Source organism: Cervus canadensis, chromosome 9 (genome assembly GCF_019320065.1).
Source record: "Cervus canadensis isolate Bull #8, Minnesota chromosome 9, ASM1932006v1, whole genome shotgun sequence".
NCBI lineage: Eukaryota > Metazoa > Chordata > Mammalia > Artiodactyla > Cervidae > Cervus > Cervus canadensis.
The window spans coordinates 7,741,129-7,766,521 of record NC_057394.1 but is presented as its reverse complement, the minus strand read 5'-3'; the positions used below and the strand labels follow the sequence as shown (position 1 = coordinate 7,766,521).

Sequence of the window (25,393 nt, the reverse complement as noted above, 5' to 3'; positions counted from 1 at the left end):
AGAGGCTCCAAATTTATCTCAATATTTTCAGAGATGATTGGGAATGGAATAAATTTGCTGTTGTTCTGTCGATAAGTCATGTCCAACTATTTGCGACCCCTTGGACTGCAGCTCGCCAGGCTCCCCTGTCCTTCACTATCTCCTGGAATTTGCTCAAGTTCATGTTCATTGAGTCATCTTCTGCCTCCCTCTTCTCTTTTTGCCTTCAATCTTTCCCAGCATCAGGATCTTTTCCAGTGAGTCAGCTCTTTACATCAATTTTTAATCAGTTTTATAAATGGTGTAATTTACACAGAGTGAAATTTACCAGTTTTACAAGTATAGTTCAGTGCATTTTGACAAATGTTTAAGATTTTGTAACCCCCACCACCAGCGTGGTAAGGAACATTTCCATCACTCCAAAATGGTACCTCAGCCTGTTGCAGCCCACGCCTCCTGCAGGTTTCCCGCCCTGATCTTTCTGTTACTATGTTTTACTTCTAGAATCTGAGTCAACACCTAGGAGTGAGGTTGCAGGTTATACAGTTAGTGTGTGTTTACCGTTGTTAGAAACTGCAGACTGGTTTTGAAGCGAGCCTACTGCCAGCAGTCTCTGACAGTGGCTGTTCATAGCCCCATCAATACTTGCTGTCATCACTAATTTATTTATTCGGCTGTGCTGAGTCTTAGTAGCAGCACGCAGGATCTTCGATGTTCCTTGCAGCATGTGGAATCTTTTCATTGCAACATGTGGGATTTGGTTTCCTCACCAGGGGTCAAACCTGGGTCCCTTGCTTTGGGAGCTCGAAGTCTCAGCCGCAGGACCACCAGGTACGTCTCTGTCATCAGTGACTTTTTTTTTCTTTTAGCTATTTTATTGAGATGCAGTGATACCTCATGAATTTGATTTGAAGGTATCTTAACTCTTCATGGTGTTGAGCATCTTTGCATTTATTGTGTGCCATTGTCCTGTGCTTATTGGCTTTATTGCCATTCTTTGCTAAAGAGTCTGTTCAAAATTTTTTGCTCATTTTGGTCACTTTCCTTCTTATTGGTTTGTAAGAGTCTTTATACATGTGTGTGTGCTCAGTCGCTGAGTCATGTGCAACTTTTTGCAACCCCCTGGCCCTTCCAGGTTCCTCTGTCCATGGGATTTTCCAGGAAAGGATACTGGAGTGAGTTGCCATATCCTTCTTCAGGGGATCTTCCTGACCCAGGGATCGAACCCATCTCTCTTGTGTCTCCTGCATTGACAGGGGTATTCTTTACCACTTCTGCCACCTGGGAAGCCCAAGAATCTTTATATAGTCTAATTATTTTGTTTTTATAATGAGCTTTATTTTTCCTTCCAAGGTTTTATTTATTTTTAACTGGAGGATAATTTTATATTATGACATGTTTTTAAATATATTTTAGAAAGCATTGATGCTGCAGATTTTGCTCATCTACTTTATGGAAAATGCCCTTCATGTTTCTTAACTGTCCAGCAATCCACTAACTCACACTTTCTGCCAGAAAAAAATATTTAATTCTATCTTTCAGTTCTAACAGGTACATCAACGTGGATTCCTGTATCAATCCCTTCACATCAGAATTCTGACTTCAAGATAGATAAAGTTTGGACATTTGCCAGAAGTTTTTCATCCTTGGATGAAAAAAATAAAGTGTTTTCTCTCAGTGTTTCTAACCAATGCTCCCTTGATTGCTCTCATGGTGATGATTTATTTTTTTTTGCATGTGTGTATGTAAATAGTTGAGGATGGAAATGCTGGCTGTTAACAGAAAATTATCTTCATTCCCATTTCATTGTACAGTATTTCTAGATTCAAAATATCCCAACACAGGTCAGAACACTCCATTTCTAAAATCTTAAATAAATAGGTATACAATTGAGAAAGATGAGAAGCCTTTCTTAGACACTAATATCCTGAATTGTTCCTTTAGTTGGTGTTCAGAAGTCTTTTATCCTGGGCTGATGCCCTATAGAAAGATGAGGGCTGCTGAGAGTAAGGCTTTCTTTTTTCAAAGGACAGCATCTTGCCAGGAGGGGTGAGAAGGGAGAACCCAGGGCATCTCAAGCTTTGGGATATTTAAGCAGGGGAGCTTTGGGAAAGTGTATGCACGAAAGCTGAAGAAATGGGACCTGTTTCCCCATCCATGCCTGCATACTCCTGGGACAATTGCATGTACTGGAGCATCCATACCACAGCCTGAAGACCTTTGTTCTAAGCTAATGTGGTTCTTGAGAAGTAAAAGTTTAAGAGGCAATGAGATGCCAGATATTCCCAGAAAGGTAATTTGTTCCCTTCTGGAAGAGAGTGAGAGTTTCCTAGTGGAGAACACAGTGGTGTCTTTGAGCGGTCAAGTGAAGGTCATAACCTGAATTTCTTCAAGTCTTGTTGACGAGAGAGATTTTAATGCACCAGGACCGTAAATGAAGTATCTCTGTCTGTCTCTGTACATTTTTCATAGAAAGTGGTAGTGGTGGTGGTCTTATTTATGTGTGTGCTCAGTCGTGTCTGACTCTTTGTGACCCCATGGACTATAGCCCGCCAGGCTCCTCTGTCCATGGGATTTCTCAAGCAAGAATCCTGGAGTGAGATGCCATTTCCTCCTCCAGGGGATCTGCCCGACCAGGGGATGGAACTCGGGTCTCCCACCTCTCCTGCATGGGCAGGTGGATTCTTTAACACTGAGCGACCTGACTTTTACTATTATTTAAAATCAGGCATTGTCACCCTGTTTTTAAGAATCTTTGGTTAATATTCCTCCAGTATGATTTTCTTGCGGACCACCTCAATATGTATCAGTGGGAGAACTAATTACTAGAGTATTTAATTAAGAGTTTCTTTCAGGCACTTTTCGAGAAACAATTGAACATTTGAAAAACTTCACCTTATTGTTTCTGGAACTGAACACTGAAGACAGTGGTTGAAAAGATCCAAATAGACCAGCCCAGTCATTACAAAAATTATTTTCATTTATTCAAGCCTTTAAAATAAAATATTCATTTAATAGGGTACTCACAGAGGCAATAAAATACATAATTTAATCAGGCTTTCAAACTCATTTAAAAATAGAGAGCTTTCATTTGAGAAAGCTCAGCTATTTTTCTTCCCTCTAGCACATTAGAAAAAAAAAACTGCAACTCACAAGATACTACGTTGTATAAGAGAGCCAAATTCTGTTTGACTTACATATCTTGATGAACAGGGAGGAAAAACTCTGCTTGCTGCAGCTGCTGGCATCCAGGCCCTTGACTCTGGGCATTTTGAAATTATGATATGAATTCATGGCGTGTCTTTAATGCACCTGCCTGCTTCCCATTTGATGAGACAAGTGTAGGAAGAACTTGACAGACAGACTGACAAATCTTCCTTTTGCACCATTTGGAACAATAGTCTTTGACCCTCCCTAATAGGAAGATTGGTAAAACCGCTCCCCTACTAGCCTTTAAATAAATCCCTAGTTCCTTTTAATATGTTTGCCTAACGATAGAAGCATACAGAGGACTCATTCAATTGTAAATGTGAACCCGGTATAACGAAGCATAAATGGGACGCATTTAAAAGCGGAGTCCCTCCCTGTTGATACTGGAAGAGCTAAGATCTGATCCTGTAATTCATGATCCTGTAATGTTGAGGCACCAGCTTGACCTGAACTCATACCAACCAAATGCAAAAGGCCCTTGGAAACCAAGAGGTCCGAAAGGGAATGGACGAGGCAGTGAAAAATGGCCAAATATTGGGTTGGCCAAAAACTTCATTTGGGTTTTTCTGTAACATCTTACGGAAAAACCCAAGCGAATTTTTTGGTCAACCCAATAGAAAATGGAACTAGTCCACTCTGAACTGAATTGAGAACGGATCGCTGCAGAGTGAAGGAAAGGAGATTAAATTAGCCTGGTGATGGAGACCCGAGTGTCGGCCAGCTGTTCCACCTTTGCCTTGAAACCTCGCTGCCACTGTCCAAATCCCTTTCGCTTCCTCTTGTTAGACCTGTTTACAGCAGCCCAGCGACTCAGCTGGTGATGACCTTCCCGCTTCTGGGCCCTTGGGTTTGTCCTCCTCTCCCTCAAACACTGTGTGATACCTTACTCATTTCCCTCCTGGCTCCCTGGCTTCATTCTTATTGCTACTTACTCCTGTGTATCGCATTGACTCTGGTCTCACATGTCAAGCAAGTTTCTGGTTTCTTTGCTTTTCCTTGTATTTGCCATGATCTCCCACTGAATGGAGTTCACCCACCAGAGCAGTCTTGTCCCTTCCAATATGTCTCCTCCTCTCTGTGCCTGCTGCCCCCTCTCTGCTCCAGGATGTGGAGCATCCTGTGAACCAGCTAGCTTTCATAGTAACCAGAGTCATACAGGCAAGTCTCCAGGGCTTGAAGAGCTCTGCCAAATTCAAGCCATTGAATTTGAAGAATTCTGTTTTTCCTACAAAAAATCAAGTGAGCATCATTGGACTCCCAAGGCCGAGTGACAGATGTACAAAATCCCTATTGAGTTATGGGCTGGATTCTAATTTGGTTATTAAATTGTTGGTGTGTCCTATGTTGGGTTTAGTCTGCTGTTCAAGGATATTTCAGGGCCATATTCAAAACCAGTGTATACATATGTGTGTGTATATATATATACATATACATATATATACATGTGTACAAATATTTGTTATATTAAATATTTGGACCACCAGTTGCTTGGTACCAAAACCAATACACGAATTCAATTCAAATTTAAATTTTCACTGTAACTTTTTTTCTGCCAAATATCCTATCCAAACAAATAATTAAGTATTGTTAGAGCTGAAGCATATTCTTTAGGATTCTTTTTGGTTCACCGGTGTTTGCTTTTCGTCTCGGTGAAATCCTTCATTGACCTGTTGGAACGATGAATCAGGCACTGGTTCATTGTCTCTGCCCTCCGGAAATTCCACATTGTTTTTTCTATAATATTTCTTGTATACCACGTACACTAGAAAACAATACATAGAAGATGAAGCAAATTTCATAATAATCAGCTGCCAACTTACACTGGACAGGCATTATAATTGGTGACTCAAAAAGCAGTTGGCATTTTCTGTGGGCGGGAGGTAACTAGTGAGTTCGACCCCCACTCTGAGTTCCATGGATCACTCATGGTAAGAGGGGCAATTGCACTTCAGAGGGACCTAGCCCACAGTTAGGGGCTATGTGCTCCCCTGATTTCGGCAGGCATCAGTTAGGTTGCTGGTGCTTGCCAATAACAACCACAGCAAGCACGTATTCTGTCCCTACCACCTCCCAGCTATGCACAGGTCCTCAACAAATAAGCTAAGGTGCATTGTCAAGACCCTGGTCTGCTGGTCTGTGTTGGAGGATTTGAGCTGGAATAACTGTCTCCCCCAGCCTTCACTCACTTCTTCCCATGATGGTGGGGCCTTGGCTGATGGGTGATCAGCCTTCCTCTCTTCCATGAAGCTGCTAGTCTCTCATAGCAGCCATTTCTCAGCACATTTTTGAGATCAGCTTGCACCTGGACAGACTAGCCCGTGGTTGATGTATCTATGTGCTAAATGCACCCGTGGGAAGCAATGAAAAGGGGTGGTATTAACAAGCCCATCTGGTCATTGTTGCCAGCTGTATTTTCTAATTAAGCCTTATCAACTGAATACAATAAACATGCTATTTTGTTATCTAAGTATCGATTTTTTCCCCTTCTACTTCTTATTTGGTTCCAAAGTCAACAGGGGAAGAGAAGGTATTATTTATTGGCACCCTCAGATTCTAGTACCTCACACTTAAAATTGATGTAATAGTGCTATCTATCTCATAGGGCAATTGTGAGATAAAATGCTCAAGTGTGTAGTGCAACCTTGGGAGAGGACCAAGAGATCAGTAAATGCCAACTCTGTGATGACACACAGCTGAGAAAGACAACAGCCTGCTTCCAAGGTCTTAATATGTCGAGATCAATATCTCCATGGTTGGTTCCCACACTTCTAATATATTAGTTTTGAAGCCACTGAGCTATTGACTCTATTGAATTGAGCTTGTGTTTAATTAAAATATTCTACTTTTATCATAAACTGTTTTGAGCCAGGAATCCTCACCTTAACACCAATTTTATTTAACCAAACTATTTAACCTCCTTCCTTCTTTCCTTCCTTCTTCCTGTCCTTCTTTCCTTTCGTTGGTCCAAAAAACATTTAGACTTATAACCCTTTCATCAAAATATGTTTCTCAGCACTGCATGTCCTTAGGAGAAGCGCCTCCTTGTTTATATTCTTGCTGCTAAAACTGTAGCAAAATATAAGACCAATGCTATTACCCACTTTTCCATTATTCCTTCAGCTTATCTATTAACCCCTTTTGAATTAGTTATTTAACTAGTAAATCTATGTGATTGTTCTATCACCAGTCTACTTTCTCTGGTTTGTCTGGTAGATGCCACTAGTAGTTATTTGGAAAAATCCCACAGTGCACCAAATTGGGTGCATCTCCAACAAAGAGGAAAACAAGGTAATTAGGCCATGGAACCCTCTGTCCTGAACCGGTGGTAACCCAGTGGAACGTTTCTAATGGATCCAGAGGGTCCTATCCTAGGAAGGAAAACTGTCTTCGAGAATGACATTCAAGACCACAGTGAGGAGAATGATTAACTCCCAGGGGCCAGTTGAATACCTATTGGAGCTAAGTGAAAAAGCAAAACTGTACCTCTGGTCATTGTATCACTTAAGAGTCATGTTAATTTTTCATCTGCCTTCACTATGCTGTTCCTGTTAAAATGCCATGAAGCTTAAAGGTGAAGTGTCTTTATTAAAAATAAACAAAACCAGATTTTGAAAATAAAGGTCAAATATCACCAGTCATTAGAAAACAAATGTTGAGAAAAGTTTCAAGCGGGTGAAGGATGGCAAGTGGCAGGGGTTAATGGATCAAAGCTATATGCTACGTTAGAATAAAATAAAAAATCAGAATTTCTATTCCTCGTACTTGAAATAAAGAATGAGTGTGCTTCAACTGTTTCAATTGTATGGCTACTAAAATATATATAAACAAATATATTTATACAAATAATATATGTACACATATATGTCTTCCAATATAACTTAGCCTGATAAATGTCTCTTGTTATACCAATTTTCTGATAAATATTCTGTGTGTGTGTGTGTGTGTGTGTGTGAGTGTGTGTGTGTATGCTCAGTCACTCATTGTATCTGTCTTTTGCCACCCCGTGGACCGTAACCCGCCAGTCCATGGAATTTCTCAGGCCAGAACACTGGAATGGGTTGCCATTCCCTACTCCAGGGAATCATTTTTCTCAGTACATCATCTTGATATGCTTAATATCAAGTCATGATAATATTATGTGTGACTTTTCCCACCCACTTATCTCACTGCCAGAAATAGGGAATTTAAAAATGCCATGCTGGCAACTTGAGGATTCCTCCAAGAAGCGCATCCCCGTGAAATGTGACTGTGAGTGTTCCTTACCTGCTAAGAACAATGCTGCCGCAATGATCTGGAAGATGCTGTAGATGAGCGGGAAGGTGAATATGAGGTTGAGCTCCTCGGGGGTGAAGGAGAGCTGGACGATGGTGGAGCACAGCTGGGTGTTCTGCATCCCTGTTTCCAGAGCAACGGTTCGGCACCTGAAGGAGAGGTCCAGAGAACCCGTGTTTTCACCGGTTTGTTCTGGGTGGTGTTCTGCGTTGTTGTTGTGTAACATTAGAAGCAGATATGAGCACAGAAAATTTACAATTACCAAGAAGATGGCGGAGGGCAGGGAGAGTAAACTAGGAGTTTGGGGTTAACAGATACACACGACTATATATAAAGGAGGTAACCAACAAGGGGACCTACTATACAGGGGACTATATTCAGTATCATGTGTGTGCATGCGTGCTTTAGTCGTTTCAGTCGTGTCCGGCTCTGCGACCCATGGGCTGTAGCCCATCAGGCTCGTCTGTTCATGGGATCTTCCAGGCAAGAATACTGGAGTGGGTTGCCTTGCCCTCGTCCAGGGGATCTTCTAGAGCCAGGGATGGAACCTGTGTCTCCTGCGTCACCTGCACTGCAGGTGGATTCTTTACTCACTGAGCCACCTGGGAAACCTTCAGTATCTTCTAACAATCTACAGGGGAAAAGAATCTGAAAAACAATATGCATGTATATATAATAATCACTTTGCTATACACTGGAAAGTAACACAACACTATATTCTAAAAAAAAATTACTCCAGAAAAAAAATGGAGATATGAGAACAAGTACATATATATGTATGTATATCTGTTTTAATGCATTTATTCACATAGTTTTATTTATATTAGACAAACATGTAACATTAATATAGTATTAGATAATATAGATATTTTATCTTTTTCTCTACATATACATAGACGAAATCTTACTCTAGTCACCCTAATGATTGCTATAATAATCAGAAAATGGATATGACCCTCTATAAAACCTCCATGACAACCTAGAGTGGTGGGATAGGGAGGGAGGTGGGGAGGATGTATAAGTGGGAGGGGCCATCAGCCTGTGGCTGATTCATGGTGATGGATGGCACAAACCATCACTAATTGTAAAGTAATTATCCTCCAAATAAAAATAAAATAAAATTAAAAAAACAAACCTCTATAAATGTTAAGAAGTCTTGTGTAAACAAAATCTGCTGCTACTGTTTTCTCCTCTTTACATGAAAAAAATTGAGGTTTATAATATTTCTGGTCCAGAGGAACAAGGAACACCAGTTAGCTTATTTTGCCCTTTGAGCAGTAGAAGATATCTTGTCATCTAATTCTATAGTGAACATATGTATATAATTTATTTATGTTATATTTAATATGTTGGATAATATTCATTTATAAGTAATATATACTTATTCAACATAATACTGAATAAATTTTATATACATAAAAATTATAAAATAAAATTATATTCCAATGTGCTGGTTGGAGATGAAATATCCTTCCTTGTAGCAGGCCGACATGTGCTGAAACCTGTGTGGATCATGAGTTCATCCCGCTTCTGGCTAGAGGAGCCCTTGTAGGTCACAAGGCCAATGTGGATGCTTTTGTGGAAGTGATTTTGTTTGGAGAGTAAGAGTATGTGATCGCAGAAGAGTACAACACGCACCGTATGGGGAGGGTCCAGGAGGATTTGAACAACAAGAGGCAGTCAGTGTTGTCTTTCTGGGGAATAGGCATAATTTAGGAATGAATGCATCTACTCAGAATGATGTATTCAGAAACAGGGTGAATGTTATGACAGGTGAGAAATTTTGAATTTGCCTTGTATTTGCAGCTGTTCTAGGTTGAACTGAGTGTTCCTAGATGCATATGCTAAAGGTCCTAACCCTCAAGACCTCAGATTGTGACACTGTTTGGAAATAAGGTCACTAAAGATAGAATTATTAATAGTGAAGACAGATGATTTGGATGTACCCTAGTTCAATATGACCAGTGTTTTTATAAAAAGGGGGGGTTTGAATGTGGAGACATCCATAGAAAGAAAGCAATGTGAGGAGAAACAGGAAGATGCATCTATCAGCCAAGGGGAGGGACCTGAACAGACTCCCCTTTATTCCTCATAAAGGACAGATCCTGCTGACACCCAGATTCTGAACATCTATCCTCTAGAACTGGGAGACAAATTTCTGCTGTTGAAGCCTCTCAGTTTTTGGTACTTTGAGCAGCCCTAGCAAACGAGTTGGGCTTCCCAGGTGGCTCAGTGGTAAAGAATCTGCCTGCTGATGCAGGGGATGCAGGTTTGATCCTTGGATCGGGAAGATCTCTTGGAGTAGGAAATGGCAACCCACTCCAGTATTCTTATCTGAGAAATTTCATGGAGAGAGGAGCCTGACAGGCTGCAGTCCATGGGGTTGCAAAGAGGTGGACACGACTGAGCGTGTGTGCACACACCCACACAGAGCAGAATACAATGGCTGTTACAGAAGGAAATTCCTAGTCTGATTTACTAAAAACACCATACCTGTGCCAGGACTGACCGGCTATTCTAGCCAGAAAAAACCCTAAGGAGTAGCCAGCTATGGGAAATATGGTTCCTATGATCCAGAGTTTGGGCTCTATGATCCAGGCGCTCTGGTAGAGCACGCCTCCAACCACGGCTATGAGCACTATGAGCACAGCGCCTGTGATGGATCCAATCTGGAAGAAAGACACAACAGTAGCAAGAATCGTGAGTCAAAGCAAACGCAAGTACTCTTTCGGGAGAAGAAGCCTAAGGCGCTCTGTCCTTCTGGGAAAATGAGAACAGTGACCCCTCTGTGTACCCCTTGCCCGATGGTCACGGCAGACCGGTGGGAAATGCTGGTGCTTGCCCCACGCTTCCAGTTATAGGAAGATTAACAGGACACGGAGTGCTGTTAATCTCAATTAGCCCGAAGAAGATGTTCTACTTGCAAATCATCCCTGTCACAGGGAAGGAGAACCCACTCCATGAAGAATCAGAAGACCTGGCTTCCAAAGTCACCTCCCCCTGCCTGCCTTCCTTAGGTCAGTCATGAAACCTCTCCGAGTCATAGCTTTTTCATCTAGGATTGAAGATGAAATCCTGCCCTAGTCACCTTTTATGCTTGTCTTGGTAATGAGAAAATGGAGACGAAACTCCATGAAAGTTAAAAAGGCATGGGCGAACCAAACCAGCATTACTGCTTTCTCCTTTTCACATTAGAAAAAAGAAATGGAGATGATAACTTTCTTGTGTGTGAGAGGAAAAGAAGAACACTAAATGGCTTATTTTACCCATGGGAAGTGGAATCTGTCCATATCTATACATCTTTTTTTTTTCCTTTTGAGCTTTTTATTTTGTATTGGGATATAGCCAGGTAACAATGTTGTGATAGTTTCAGATGAACAGTGAAGGGACTCAGCCATACATACAGTCCATGTCTATATATCTGTATCATCTATCTCCGTCTCTTCTGGTTTGAATATAGTTGGTAAAAGGGAATGAATGGTTACTTATTATATATATCATCACTTGTATGTGTGTGTATATATATATATGTATCATTTTCTATCTATATATGTGTGTAATATACACATATTATATATTTAATATTTTTTATATCTATATATATGCACTTACCCATACACACACACACACACATATATTTATATAAATATAAAATCTATCAATTGCCAGGCACTGGATTGGCCATACGGACACAGGGATGAGAAAGACATGACCTCTTTTCCAAGACAGCTGTCTAGATATATTTTATAACACAAACCCACATAGCAGAGGTAAAATAAAGTGCTGTGGGTGTACAGAGTAGAAAAAAGTCAAGAGGTGACATTTGAATGGGGTGAACTGGGAATCCCAAAGTGTGGATAGAAACTTGCCATGAGGACAGGGAAGGGCATTCCAGAAGAGTGGGCTGCGTGTCTACTAATGAAGGTCCCTTAGAAGGGGCTTTCTGATCCAGTGAGAAAACCAGCTCTGTCGGTGGTCTCTGCAGTGCACACTTTGGGGCACTTGAGTGTGCTGCCCTTGCCATGAGTGACATGGGACTCTTACCTTAAGGATGATCTTGGCTTTCTGGGGCCACTTGTGGTTAACATACATTCCAAGGGAGACGGGAACAACAAGAGCCACCAGAGATATACCTGAAGGTGACAGAGAGCAATGTGATCGACGGAACGCAGCGCAGGCAAGGTGAAAACAAGAGTAAGCGGTCTCCAAAAGGTTTAGCAGAGAGATCAGACTCCTTCCTTAAATACACGAAATAATCGAAAAACAAACAGCCTCCCCCAAACTCTACTTCTTCACCTACTTCAGTAAATAATTCATTTCTGGTGGAAAAATCGATTATATTGATGATATAAATCCTTTTCCTAAATCCTAGATTAATTTTTTTTAGACTTCCTTATACTGTCAATTGATATCTTTTAGTTTCAACTTGTCAGAATCTTGGCTTATTTGGCTTTGGAGTCTTTATATCCTAGTGAAAAATATCTTTTCAAAGTGTGTGTGTGTGTATGTGTGTATTTTTGGGGTTTACAAAGATGATATTTAACATCTGTTACTTCATAGTAGTAGAAATATAAGAAAAAAGTTCAGGATTCTGCAGGCATTCTGTGGCTAATGACTTTGAGTTAAGATTGACTAGGGTGATTCAAACCTGCAGCAGAGAGGTGAGACAATAGGTTGAAAAAGCATGCTTTAAATTTTCCATGAGATAGTATATTTGGCGACCTTTCAAGTAATTATAATTCTTCGCAGGAACGTGCTCACCCATCCAGATAAAAGAGTCATACTTCAATTTCTCCGTGTTAAATTTACTGCTGTTCTTGCAACATGTGGTTTGTTTCTCCTTATTATTTAACACGCATTTGTCCAATGGCTGCTTTTATATATTATACCACCAAACAACTTGTATCTTTTCTCGCAGGCTGTTTCTTTTTCAAACATCCCTTTGAAGCACTAGGAGAAAGTGGAGTCGAATAATGAAATTCTGAGAGTGGGTGTTGCTTGGTACTGAAGTGGATTGAACTAGGACTGGGAAATGGATTCTAGATTCCAGGGCTGTAAATGTCAATTTAAAACGAATATAATAGTGATGAAAACGTAATGTCTTTGCAGCCTTCTGGCCCTCCTGGCAGTATAAGGGTCTGCAATGACTTTTTCCCAGAAATTACACAATGGGATTAAGTGTACCAAGAGTAGGAAAAGAAAAAAAAAATACGGATGAAAGAATAAGGAGAAAATGGTGGAATAAAGGAAATGAAAAAGGGTCATCGATGGACATACTGGTAAAAGCTCCTGGAAAAATCCCCTTTGGGTGTCCTTGCATCCTGCTCTTGGGAGGATCATTCTTCCTCTGGGTCTCCAGACTGTTCCCTAAAGGGGAGTTTGTCTGCCTTAAAGGAAAACCACACTGATGCGTATCAACCGTCCTGTAGTGTCTTCCATCTGGGGGCCGATGCTGTGATTGGAATGTGAGTGCGATTGGGCTTTGGTGATGCATTTGTCATGTGTCAGGTCAGTGCAAAGGCAGCCCAGCTCCGTGTTCGGCCCCTCCTTGCCGGGTCTTTATCTTCTGGGGGCAGCCGGAGGCTGCAGGATACACACACAAGCAGGACCAGCTGCTGATGTCGATGGCAGAGTTGCATTTCCTCTCTTGATCCATACGAGACCGCAGAAAGTTTGAAAGTTGACGCGAAGTTGGCTGGAAAAGACACCCTTTGCCCTTTGTCTCTCTCAGAGTGTAGGACTCCCGCCTGGAGAGGTGGGTTGTTGTCATCGTTTGCTCCCCAGCAGGCTGGATCTTGTGTACCTTATTCCCCGTGTGCCTGAGCTCTCTGTGGCAAATACCTATCTATTTAGATGTGAAAGCATCTGCTTACATTCGTGCCATTAGAACCATAACTGGATCTTTAATCAAGTTTATGTGGCAGGTAGAGGAGGGAAGAAGGGAGAAAGAAAAATAAGAGAAGGAAAGAGAATGGGGAACAGAGTCACGTGGCGGAACCTGGAGTCAGACAGACTCAGAGCAGGACCTTATTCACAAGCTGTGAGAACTGTGAGTTCTTTATGCCTCTGAGTCTTGGTTTCCCCGTCTGTGGGATGGGTAGCATTCTGTCCAACGGTGCTGATGTGAGAATCCAATGGTGAAGTGGATACACGGTTCCTGGTCCTAGACTTCTTCAAATGCTTTGAGGGAGGAGGAGAAACAGCAACTTGCTGCAGTGTTTGAGGTGTTACCGGCTGTGCAAGCCGTCTTGGGCTCTGTTGAGCTCTCATCCTCTGAAGGGACGCGGGGAGTGTTTGCTGAGTCATCAGAACGTCGGCTGCGCCTGTGGGAGCTGGGCACAAAGGCCCTGCCCACGGAGCAGGCTGAGAGCAGATCCGAGGGCTACTCCCAGCTCCCCGGTCATCTTGGACAAATTAAACATATGCCCTGGGCCTAAATTGCCTCGTTGAAAAAGTAGTGATAACATCTTGCTAATTAATCAGGTTGTGTGTTTTCCACATTAAAGGATAACAAGAAGGTTAGGTTGGAAAACATGCCTGGGCAAAATGGTGAATAAGCGGAGTTAATATCTTTGTTTGGCAGGCTCTCATGGAAAATTTTTTTAATCTTTTCCTCTCTGTTTCTCTCCACTTCTATTTTCTTTTTTTTTCCCTTCATGTCTTGTATGATGACGTCTTTCTCCTTTGAGGTACTGATGATTCTTACTTTCTTTTCCTTGCTATCAATCATTCACACTGTAGTTAGAATTTTCCCATATTGCCATGGGGGCATTTTCCAGAAGGGAATGAATATTAAGAGGAGGATACTTTCAGACTTAACTTTTTCTTAAACAACAAGTGATTTAGAATTAAAAATTCTCATTCAGCAGACAGGTTCTGCGAGAAGTGTGCACCACTCAACAAATTGCACTCTTTAGGACGGTGTCCCTCCCAGGCAGCACACTGGGGGTTGAGCAGCGTGAGGCCCAGGCAGGTGGTTGTGCAGAGTCACCTAAGGCCTGCTTACAGTAGATGACATCTGGCAGGAAGGAGTTCCCTGGGGTCAGTAGAAGGACCACAGGAGGGGAAACCCCATACTGAACAGGCGTGCCAAAAAGAACCACTTTTTTGTGGGTGGAGGAGGGGTTGTCTAATGGCCATGGTAGGAATAAAGAGAAAGTAGAGACCATCTGAAGATACTACAATACAGATTGTCCCCAGGGGACGTGCCAAAGTTTGTTCTGATTCAGTTGTGTAGACCTGAATCACGCTTTTTTTTTTTTTTTTTTTAAATCACAGAACCAGTCTTTCTTAGAAATGGAAGCCATCCGGGACAGCTTTCCATGCCAACAGGAACCCTTTTTACAACCAACCATCTTTCTGAGGCACCGTTCAGTCTTTGCTCACGTGCATCCTTCCATGGGACCCCCACACCTCCTTGTGGCAGCCCATTAGGGAGACACGTGTCTCCCAGGTCAGGAGAGAAAAGACCATTAGCATACCAGCGATGGGTCCTGAGGTACTAGCTCACCCACATCTCAGCCGCGATGATCCTGGTTCTGGCAGATACCTGCTTTGCGTAAACCAGGAACTATCCTGTCCTGCCCTTGACCCCATGTTCCACCAGCGACCTAATCTCCCACCATTATTTGTTCCCCTACAAACAGAAAAAGGCCCTTTGGGTGTGGAGGTGACCATCTGGGAGCTGAGATGAGTGGACACAAGAGTTACAGCTCGCATATTTGACTCCTGGGACCTGAATCCAAGCTGGGTCGGTAGATCACCTTCTGAATCAAGACATGGTCGCCAGGGGACAGTTATAAACAGTGTGTTTCACCTAAAGGCTTCTCATGGCTGTTGCTTACTGGATGCCCTATTTTGAAATCATTAGTGGAATGTTTTTTCGGATTTCTTTAACTTGAGCGTTTGGGAGCAAACTCAATCCCCCTGGATTAGTTGTGCTCTGGATTATGGGAAGGACAGAACCTCCTGTGGCTCCAGTCTCCTCAGGTCCAGACGGCTGTGCCCAGGGGTCCCTCCCGTCAGCCCCTCTCCCTGCTGATTTCAGTGGAGGACAAAATTGACCCTCCCATGGGCTCAAGGCTTGGAATTCAGATTCTGCTAATCCTCATTCAAACGCAGGCAAGACTTGTCCTAGAGTTCTTTGTTGTTGTTCAGGCACTAAGCTGTGTCTGGTTCTTTGCAGACCCCATGGACTGCAGCACACCAGGCTTCCCTGTCCTTCAGTATCTCCAGGAGGTTGCTCAAAGTCATGTCCATTGAGTTGGTGATGCCATCCAACCATCTCATCCTCTGTGACCACTTCTCCTGCCTTCAGTCTTTCCCAGCATCAAGGTCTTTTCAAATGAGTCTGTTCTTCACATCAGGTGGCCAGAGTATTGGAGTTTCAGCTTCAGCATCAGTCCTTCTAATGAACACTCAGGACTGATTTCCTTTAGGATGGACTGGTTGGATCTCCTTGCAGTCCAAGGGACTCTCAAGAGTCTTCTCCAACACCACAGTTCAAAAGCATCATTTCTTTGGCACTCAGCTTTCTTTATGGGTCCAACTCTCATATCCATACATGATTACTGGGAAAACCATAGCTTTGACTATATGGACCTTTTTCGGCAAAGTGATGCCTCTGCTTTTTAATATGCCGCCTAGGTTTGTCCTAACTTTTCTTCCAAGGAGCAAGCCTGCACAGACTATAAAGGGTGTGAGAGGTGAGGTCTAGCTGAGGCTGAGCCTGGCCTGAGAAGCTAGCAGGGGCAAGCAGAGGGGAGGCTGGCCAGGCTCAGTGTCTGGACCGATGAGTGACTTACCTATGTTATCGTAGGGAATCACGATCATCCCCGAGTCAACCCACATTTTGGTGTAGATTAACAGGCACAGTGGCATCATCCCCAGGGCGAGCAGCGTGGAGCAGGTGGTCATGCTGATGCTGGAAGGAAACGGGCAAGTTGACATGGCTACCTGGGCTTTCCAGGGGAGAGGTGGTTTCCTTTCTCAACCCATGATCAGAAAGTCCTGCCGAAGACTCTCTCCAAGCTGCACCATCTGGTCTGATGGATGGAAATATACATGTCCTGTGCAGGCCACACCAGGGACAAGATGGTGAGATCTCTACTGAATCCCTTTCTATTTTGTCTCCCTCCCCATTGCTTCCCGGGCCTCCCCTAGTGGTTCAGACATTAAAGAACCTGCCTGCAATGCGGGAGACTTGGGTTTGATTCCTGGGTCGGGAAGATCCCCTGGAGAAGGAAATGGCAACCCACTCCAGTATTCTTGCCTGGAGAATCCCATGGAGAGGAACCTGGCGGGTTGCAGTCCATGGGGTTCACAAAGAGTCAGACACAACTGAGCAACTAACACTCACTTTCCATTGCTTCTCAAGCATCAGAGAAGATATTTCGTGACAACTTAAATTCATTGTTAAACGAGGTACACGGTGCTTGGACATGCCGCCCTGAGAGCCTCCAATCAGAGAACAGCAAACATATTTACAACTGCCAAGACGTCACGGGCTTTAGCGTGCCTGTCCAGGTCAAGATGAGATGGGTCTCCAAAGCCCCTGAGGGAGAACAGGCGCCTGCCCAAGGGAAGAAGTCTCAGTGTCTTTCCTTAAAGCAGACAAATTATTCCTTGACTCCCTCAAAGCTTGAGAAAAGGAGAGGAAACTGACTTCAAAAACCAAAGAAACCAGGAGAGCAGGCAGGGTGGACCTCGTTTCTACTTCTGCTAAGAAATTTAGCAAATGGAGTTCAGCAGAACCAGGGTCTGGGACTTCCTTGGTGGTTCAGTGGATAAGAATTCATCTGCCAACGTGGGGGACATGGGTTCATTCCCTGGTCCTGGAAGATCCCATAGGCCATGGAGCAACTGAGCCCAGATGCCACAACTGCTGACCTGAGCTCTAGAGCCTGGGAGCCCCAGCTACTGAGCCCGTGGAGCACAATGACTGAGGCCCAAGCACCTACGGCCTGAGCTCTGCAAAGACAGAGGCCCCGCAAGGAGAAGCCGGAGCACTGTAACGAAGAGTAACCCCCGCTCGCTGCAACTAGAAAAGACTGCACAAGGCCACGAAGACCCAGGGCAGCCAAAAATACAGAATAAATAAGTAAGTAAAACTATATATATAAAAACTTAAAAGAGAGCCAAGGTCTGGGAGTCTCCTCCCAAGAGCGTCGGCGTGTGAATGAGTGGGCCTGGCTGAGTAGGAGGACTTCGGCTCTGGAGGTGGAGGGTGTGCAATGATGCTTCTGCAGCACCACTGCGGTGGATGGAGGAGGGCTTTCGGGTTAAGGGGGTCTTCCAGTCTCTGCGAGGTACTCAGGGCATGGTAGTGGTGGTACACAGTCTCTTCCCAGGAAATGGGGCCCTTGGACGGCTGGGCCCGACTCTGGCTGGCTCGGAAGTAGGGGTGGCCACCTCCGTGACTCTTAGCTTACTTGACTTCTCTTGGCCAGTTTCCTTCTCTGTGAAATGAAGATCATAATCGTTACCACCTCACAGGCTGAGGGACCCGGTGTGTCCAGCGCTTAGAATGATTCAAGGAGCTCGTTAAAAGCCAGTTAGCCCTAACACTGTCTGGCCACTGGGTATGTGTGTGCGTGTGTGTGTGTGTGTGTGTGTGTGTGTGTGTGTGCTGTGTTGTGTTTTGGCACAGAGAGACTTTTCTGAAAGGCCCTCTAATAGTTGTAGCACTGAGACTATTTGAATAGTAATTTCTTAAAGGGATTATACGTGGACTTTAAGGAAAATATTAAATTGTTTACACCATCAGCTCCCCCCTCCAAAAAAAAACCCCCCAGTTTTTGCAAAATAAAGAATACGGCAATGTTTAGGAGGGGGCTTAACTTGCCTGATAATCTTTTTTTTTAAACAACAGAATGAACTCATTTAAAATATGTTTAAAGGATTTAGAAAAGAAAAATCTGTCTTAGTACAGCTAAAATAGTGTAACAGTAACCAGTGCTGAGGATGAACATAAAGTACTTCCAAGAGGTTCAGTCTATTATGGTGACAGGTTGCCTTGACTTAGATACACAAGAGGATGCTAAAGGCAGAGTTCTATGCCAGAATAATAAGTTAATTTGTCATAAACAGTTCTTGATCCTACTTATAAGTAAAATCCTGGAGTTCATAGATAATTTATCCCCTTCTCTCTTCCTTTGTCATTCTCTTTTTTATCTTTTATTTTAAAAAATAAGGATAGATTTAAAGTTCTCCCCATAATAAAATTACTTTTATTCCAGTACACTCAATATGCTTTTCAGAGTGGCGATGACGAGAGTGGGATGGAGAAGGGGGCAGTGTTCATTACCTAGATCACAGCAAAGAGAAAGGTGAGTACTTTTTGTTTTCAACTATGAGAACGGCTTTTGGGAGGAAGTCTGTTTCTCTCCTTATTGTTCTTTGAAATTTCTTTGTGAAAGCTTCAATTCTGACTCACTGCTAAGACAATTTGTGAAGTTGTATCATGGTTTTGAGTTTGGCAAGAGCAGTTTCACAGAGGCCATGAGAAGGGCCAAGACAGGAGCTGGAGAAGGGGACAGTTTAGATTTAGTGGCTACCTGGAGCATTAAACACTGCAGGGGGCATGAGAATAGATGGCTTGAGCTACTCGAAATGAGATGAAAACCAACTCAGATAAACAATTTTAAGGAGCAATGTAGGAGGATAAATTAACAAAAGGAAAAAATCATTTTATATAAAAAATCAGAAGTTCTGCAAAGAGCAAGGAGGAGAAGAGGACGACAGAGGACGAGATGGTTGGATGGCATCACCACCTCAGTGGAAATGAGTTTGAGTGAGCTCCGGGAGATGGTGAAGGACGGGGAAGCCGGGCGTGCTGCAGTCCATGGGGTCGCAAAGAGTCGGACACAACTGAGTGACCGAACAACGGCAACAACGAACAGCAAAGAGGCCAACGATGGAAACACTCTACCGTGCATTTGCATTTATGTTGGAATAAGAGAAAACAGAAGATAAGAAAAAAAACAAATCTCTCAGTTTAAATTCTTGTCTTAGCCCTATTCACTGCCAGGGAGAATTTTTTCCCTTCTTGTTTTCTTTTGGGAATTAAAAGAAAGCAATAAATGAGAATCCAGTGAATGTTGAGGAATTTGGTGAAGTCAGTGATGAAAAATGCAAAAGACTGTAATCAGAAATGAAACACCAAGTTTGAAACAGCAAAAGAAGAGAATATAGGTGAGGCTGGACAGTGGAAGTGATGACACAGAATCAGCATTGGACGGAGGTTCAGAGTCTGGATAGGGATAAATGGGTAGATCTGGATTCTGATTTGGACTCTCACATACATTGACTGTTACCTCTGTCAAGGTTTGGAGCCTTAATTTTATCATTTATCAAATGTAGAAAGCAGTAGTATTAATACTAACCTCAGGGGATTAGTAGGTTAGTAGAGGATTAAAATACACTGGTTTGATGGCATCACCAAATCGATGGACATGAGTTTGAGCAAACTCTGGGTGTTGGTGATGGACAGGGAGACCTGGCATGCTGCAGTCCATGGGGTCGCAGAGTCGGACACAACTGAGTGACTGAACAGAACTGAACTGAACTTATACCGTGAGTGGCTCCTAATAGCATCTACTAAGTGTTTGCCAGTAAATAAAAGGAATTGCTGCAAAAAGAGGCAAGGCTCAGTTCCTTTGAGGGGAAAAATAAAGGGAAATTCATTTAGTGTTGAATTAATTCTTAAATGAGAGCTGGATATATATGTGGTTGAAATGGGAGGAATTTCTTTGACTTTGTGATAAGCCCGAGGGTCAATTTAGAACAACTAAAATAAACAGTGAACACAAAGCTGGAAGATGAAAAATATAATGACACCTGGATAAAGAATGAAGGAGGTGGTAGGAAAATCTAGAAACTTTTCCTACTTTTCTCGAAAATTTCCTACTTTCCTAGCAAATAATAGAAACAAGTGTAGACTGTGCATAGCAATAAAGGAATTAGGGGGAACGGGAGAAAGGGTGCACAGGCAGCAATTCCCCAAAGAAGTGAGAAAAAAGAAAATGGGAAGGAAAAATCCTTGGGTTGTGTGGTGGTGGTTTACTCGCTAAGTCTTGTCTGGCTTTTGGGACCCCGTGGACTGTAGCCCCCAGGCTCCTCTGTCCATGGGATTCTCCAGGCAGGAATACTGGAGTGGGTAGCCATGCCCTTCTCCAGGGGATCTTCCTGGCCCAGGGATCGAACCTCCATCTCCTGCATTGCAGGCGGTTTCCTGCATTGCAGGTGGATTCTTTAAGGACTGAGGCACCAGGGAAGCCCGTGCGGTGTGTGCTCAGCCATTGTTAAAGAAAGGGGAGATTCAAAAACGGGGAGACTTTGCGTGTAGAGCAGACATGGGGGTGGGGGGTCTCTGTGTTCATTCCCAGAACCGTGGGCCTGGGCCTCTGACAAATTCACCTGAAAACACTTCTGTTTCTCCCCGAAACATTTTGTGCCTAATGCACCCATGACAGTGCTAGAACAGGTGAAAACACCTGTTTCCGGATCAGATTCCCACGACAACTTGCTAGGCTGGAGTGAAGGAGCTGAAACACTACTTGCTGTATGTCAGTGAGCAAGGATTCCATTAGCAAGGTCTCTATTTTGTCGTGTGTGTGTGTGTGTGTGTGTGTGTGTGTGTGTGTGTGTGTGTGTGTGTGAAGTCACCAGAGACTGCAAATTGATGACTTCCCTGGTAGCTCAGACAGTAAAGTGTCTGCCTACAATGCAGGCGACCTGGGTTCGATCCCTGGGTCAGGAAGATCCTCTGGAGAAGGCAATGGCAGCCCACTCCAGTATTCTTGCTGGGAAAACCCCATGGACGGAGAAGCATGGTAGGCTATAGTCCATGGGGTTGCAAAGGGTCGGACACGACTGAGTGACTTCCCTTTCACTTTCTCAGGTTTTGGAAGAGACGATGGGGTGAGAGAGAGAGAATTTGATTTCCCCCCGGAACCACACCCAGGAAAGTGAAAGCCAAATGATATTGATTTGCTCCTGTTCTGTGCCATCTGCTCAACTAGTGTAGGTACCTGTTCGTATAATCAGTCACATCTCGGCTGCCATTGCTAGAATTTAAGTGGAAATTAAATTCTGTCCCCAGAGGACAGAACTGGAAATATAAAGGTTAGATAGAATTGTATCCACACACATGATCATGAGACTTTAGTTATACACTGCTCACAAGGAAAGAATAAAATATGTTGGCAAACCGTTTCCCAATAGCTGAAATGTGACTTTCTTAATTTGCTCTAAAGAAAATCTATTTTTCTGAAGTTAGAAAATATATTTAGAAATATATTTTTCTAAAATATATTTTCTAAAGAAAAAAATATTTCAACAGTTTTTCCTCTAACAGATGCAATGCATAATGCAATTCATCGCCTTCATTGTGGTATAATTTAACCTCCTTTCAAGGATTATTATTCCTGATACCCTATTACTTGTTCCACTAAAATGCAGTGGTGTCTTCTGGGTGATGGCTTCATACAGCTGTCTGTCCCTAAAAGATCTGAGGGCTTCCCCGGTGGCTCAGACAGTAAAGAATCTGCCTGCAATGCAGGAGACCTGGGTTTGATCCCTGGGTTGGGATCCCCTGGAGAAGGGAATGGCTACCCACCCCAGTAGTCTTGCTTGGAGAATTCCATGGACAGAGGAGCCTGGGGGCTACAGTCCATGAGGTCACAAAAAAGAAGAACTGCTGTATTTTGTGAGTTGTCTTCTTCACCTTGGAGGCATTTTAATCTTTAAATTGAGGTCAGGATTTTGGGGCCACTTGCTGCCATGAGACACAATTCTGCCCCTCTAATACCTTGCCCCCCCCCCCAACTTCTTGTTTCTCATCCTCTGTGCTGGGTGAAAGCCCAGCAAAGCTTGAGAATTGGGCAAGTAAGTAGGTCCTGTGTGAAGAACGTCTATGAGATCAAGGAGGATTTACTTTGGGTGTGCCACGTCTTTCACTGGGTCTTGTTTGAGTTCCAGAGAGCTGAAATTGCTAGAGAGGTAAGATGATAGCACTGGGTGGTTATTGGTGTTGTTCACAAGACAAGGGAATCGGTGGAGTGCACACTATTCAGGATGAAAATTAACAATTTTCAACACCACAGGCCTATAAGCGGACTTCTCCTGACTCGCTGAAGGATTCATTTACGCTGATTCAGCTGGGGATTTTCCACTGTGATTTCAAATTCTACTTCTGGCTCTCTTATTTCTTAATATTTGTATTTCTTACAGGAATTGTTATGCAAGGGAAGCAAGATTATATAATCATCTCCTGTTTCCAGAGAAATAAGATTTCCTTTTAGCCACAGGAAAGTGTGAGTTAGAACCTTTAGATAAGGTTTTTTACTGTTTCAGCCCCCAGAAGGGAATCTACCCCCAAAGCTGATCAACTCAGCACTAGACACACTTTTCTGTCTTACAGATGATCGCACGTGTGACCTTACATGGTGATACAGGCTCTTTCATTTCGTTGAAAAATTGCATTACGTAATATTACATAAAAGCTGTTTGGTGGCAAAGTCCTGTCTTCAATTCACTTCACCCCCCTCATCTCGCTTGTAGATTCCCACCTCTGTGCCTCCATCCGGGTCAAACTAAGCTGAAATGTAAGGAGGCCTGATTGCTATATGGCAGTTCACAGATTAACTAAACCTGAATAACACTTGCCATCCTTTGCTCCTCACAGGACTTTCATTAGGGGAAAAAAAAATCTGTTACAGGGAAGAGATGGTACTTCCTTATGTGAGGGAGATGTAAGGTGAAGCTACACGGTTGGTGTGGTTTTTCTAAAGCTTCTGGAGAAATCGGCACCAGCAGAGTGAGGTGGTGGGCTCCCGCGTGTCCACTAGGTGCTGAGTCAATCCGGAATCCAGTTTGACAGTTGGCGGTGGTTACATTTCCACACTGTGAGCGTCTCTCTTCTGAGTGTTGTTGCTGAGGTGGTGAACACAGCTGCCTACTGTTCAGTATTTAATAAGCACACATCACACTGATACCCGGCTGGTTTGCAGAAATGCACACCTTTCACCGGAAATGAGGAATGGTGAGGGAAGGAAAATCGTATTTGTCTATTTAACTTGTAGCATTAAAATTCTTGGTCCCCTCCCATTAATGCTTCACCTTATTCCGATTAGTTTTTTTAATTTTTTCCCCCAGTGCTAGTTCAGACTAGCATAGGATAAAATGGACAAACATTGCAATTAAGATTACTCTGTGGGAAGCAGAGAAACCATCCTCTGTTTATTTTATAGGAAGGTAAGCATAATTAAAAAAAACTGTAGTCTTTTTTTAAATTTAAATTCAATTAAATTAATAATAGAAGTGAAGCAAATGTACATTTTAAAAAATTTTATTTTAGGTTTTATCCCAAGAGAAAGCTTGTCCAAAAAAACTGGCTGTATTTGGTTGTGGTCTCATCCTAGCCTCTAATGTTTAGTGGACAATCTGATTTCATGTTTGCATTCAGGACTCCTCATCACCTCAAAGAAAGTTTTTCTTTTCTTCCTGATACCAAGGAAAACTTTCTCAGGTGTAGCTTCTAGGTTGGAAAGAATTTATTTTTTGGAAAAACTTTGACTCTTTTCCCAAAGAGAAACAGCAATTATCCAGCTCTTCGTTAACTGAATTAGATTCAAAAACCCAAACACAGAATAGAACCCTTAGATTCACACAGCACGGCAGCCGTGCAGGAAGGCGAGGAAAGGCATCTCGTCTCTTGTCTCAGCTGGACCCCAGATCCATGGCAGAGCAGATGGGCATTCACGATGCCACAGGCTACTGAGAAGGTTAATTCAGTGCCATTAATGCGGTATTGGGAGGTTTACGGATCTTACCTCAGGTCCATGTCGCCATCCACCCAATAGGCCAAGATGTTGGAGGAAGTCCCTCCCGGACAGCATCCCATGATGAGGACCACTACAGCTTGGATGGGGATGATGTCAAAGGCCACGGAGAGGATGAATCCTGTGAGGGGCATGATCCCGAACTGACAGAGGAAGCCAATGCAGATGCCCCATGGCCGCTTTATGTGCCCCAGGAATTTCTTGAGTTCCACATTGCATCCCATGGAGAACATCACCAGAGCCAACAGGATGGTCAGGACGGCGCTCAGGACCGCACTTAGAACGGCGTTGAAGTTGCTTTCTGGCACCAGACAGGATGTGCCATTGCAAACTGTTGCATTGGCCAAACAGACCATTGAGTTATCCATTGCTGGCCGTTCTGCTCAAACGCTCACTGAAGTCCACAGCAGTTCCAGTCCACTGCTCCTACAAGACAACACCGTCTACTCCAACTGCATCCAACTTTTAAACCCTTTTCAAACATGTGTCACCTGGTGTCTCCTTCCAAAGCCACCTCAGAGAGGCAATAAAAACAATAAATGCTAGAATGTCAGTTTCGAGAGGTAACCTTACAACACAGCACAAATTATGAATCATAAAAGCCCTGCCAAATTATTGGCCCAGACAGAGAATTCTAATTAATCATTTATTAGCATGATAACGAACTGTGCATTATAAAAAGAGCCATGTTAATGTTTAATGCTGGGAAGCTTTGTTAAATAATCTCAGTTAAGTGACACTTAAAATCAGCTCGGACTATTACGGAACGTTGTGGGGGCATGTCTCATCTCTGTGCAATATGGGAGAACTGGGTCCTGAGAAGTCCAGTGCCTTGTGACAAATCATATTACTGATCAGTATCAGACTTTGAGCTAGAACCCAGACCACCAAGCTCCTTGACGAATAGTTTTCCTTCCACATTGATCTGTCTGTGTGTATTGGTCTACAGAGCTCATGGAAGGAATATTTAAGTTTGAGAAACTTGTAGGGCCTTGTTGCACACCTATGGGAAAGTAACACAGAGAAGGGTAGGATGTTTTCTGTGTTGTTTGGTGGGAAGGCTGGCCAGGACAGCCCCATCAGCTATCTAC

The 25,393-nt window shown here is 43.2% G+C and overlaps 1 protein-coding gene across 1 annotated transcript; it reads right to left on the bottom strand.

Moving 5' to 3' along the window:
- Positions 1–4,642: 4,642 nt before the first annotated feature.
- On the bottom strand, positions 4,643–24,852 carry SLC10A2 (solute carrier family 10 member 2). Its single transcript, XM_043477969.1, has 6 exons — positions 24,294–24,852; positions 16,266–16,384; positions 11,506–11,594; positions 9,955–10,130; positions 7,453–7,610; positions 4,643–4,951 (listed from the first exon to the last, which is right to left on the bottom strand). Exons 1-6 carry the CDS (start codon positions 24,668–24,670, stop codon positions 4,797–4,799), a joined length of 1,074 nt encoding a protein of 357 aa, XP_043333904.1. The 5' UTR covers positions 24,671–24,852; the 3' UTR covers positions 4,643–4,796.
- Positions 24,853–25,393: the final 541 nt, after the last annotated feature.

What these genes read in the sequence shown, in the direction of transcription:
- SLC10A2 (XM_043477969.1), bottom strand. Translation starts at nt 24,670, where the DNA reads ATGGATAACTCAATGGTCTGTTTGGCCAATGCAACAGTTTGCAATGGC. An exon ending in GATGGCGACATGGACCTGAG is followed by an intron (nt 16,385 to 24,293) that starts GTAAGATCCGTA and finishes GTTTCCTTCCAG; the next exon opens with CATCAGCATGACCACCTGCT. An exon ending in GCCGGTCAGTCCTGGCACAG is followed by an intron (nt 7,611 to 9,954) that starts GTATGGTGTTTT and finishes CCTCTCCTTCAG; the next exon opens with GTGCCGAACCGTTGCTCTGG.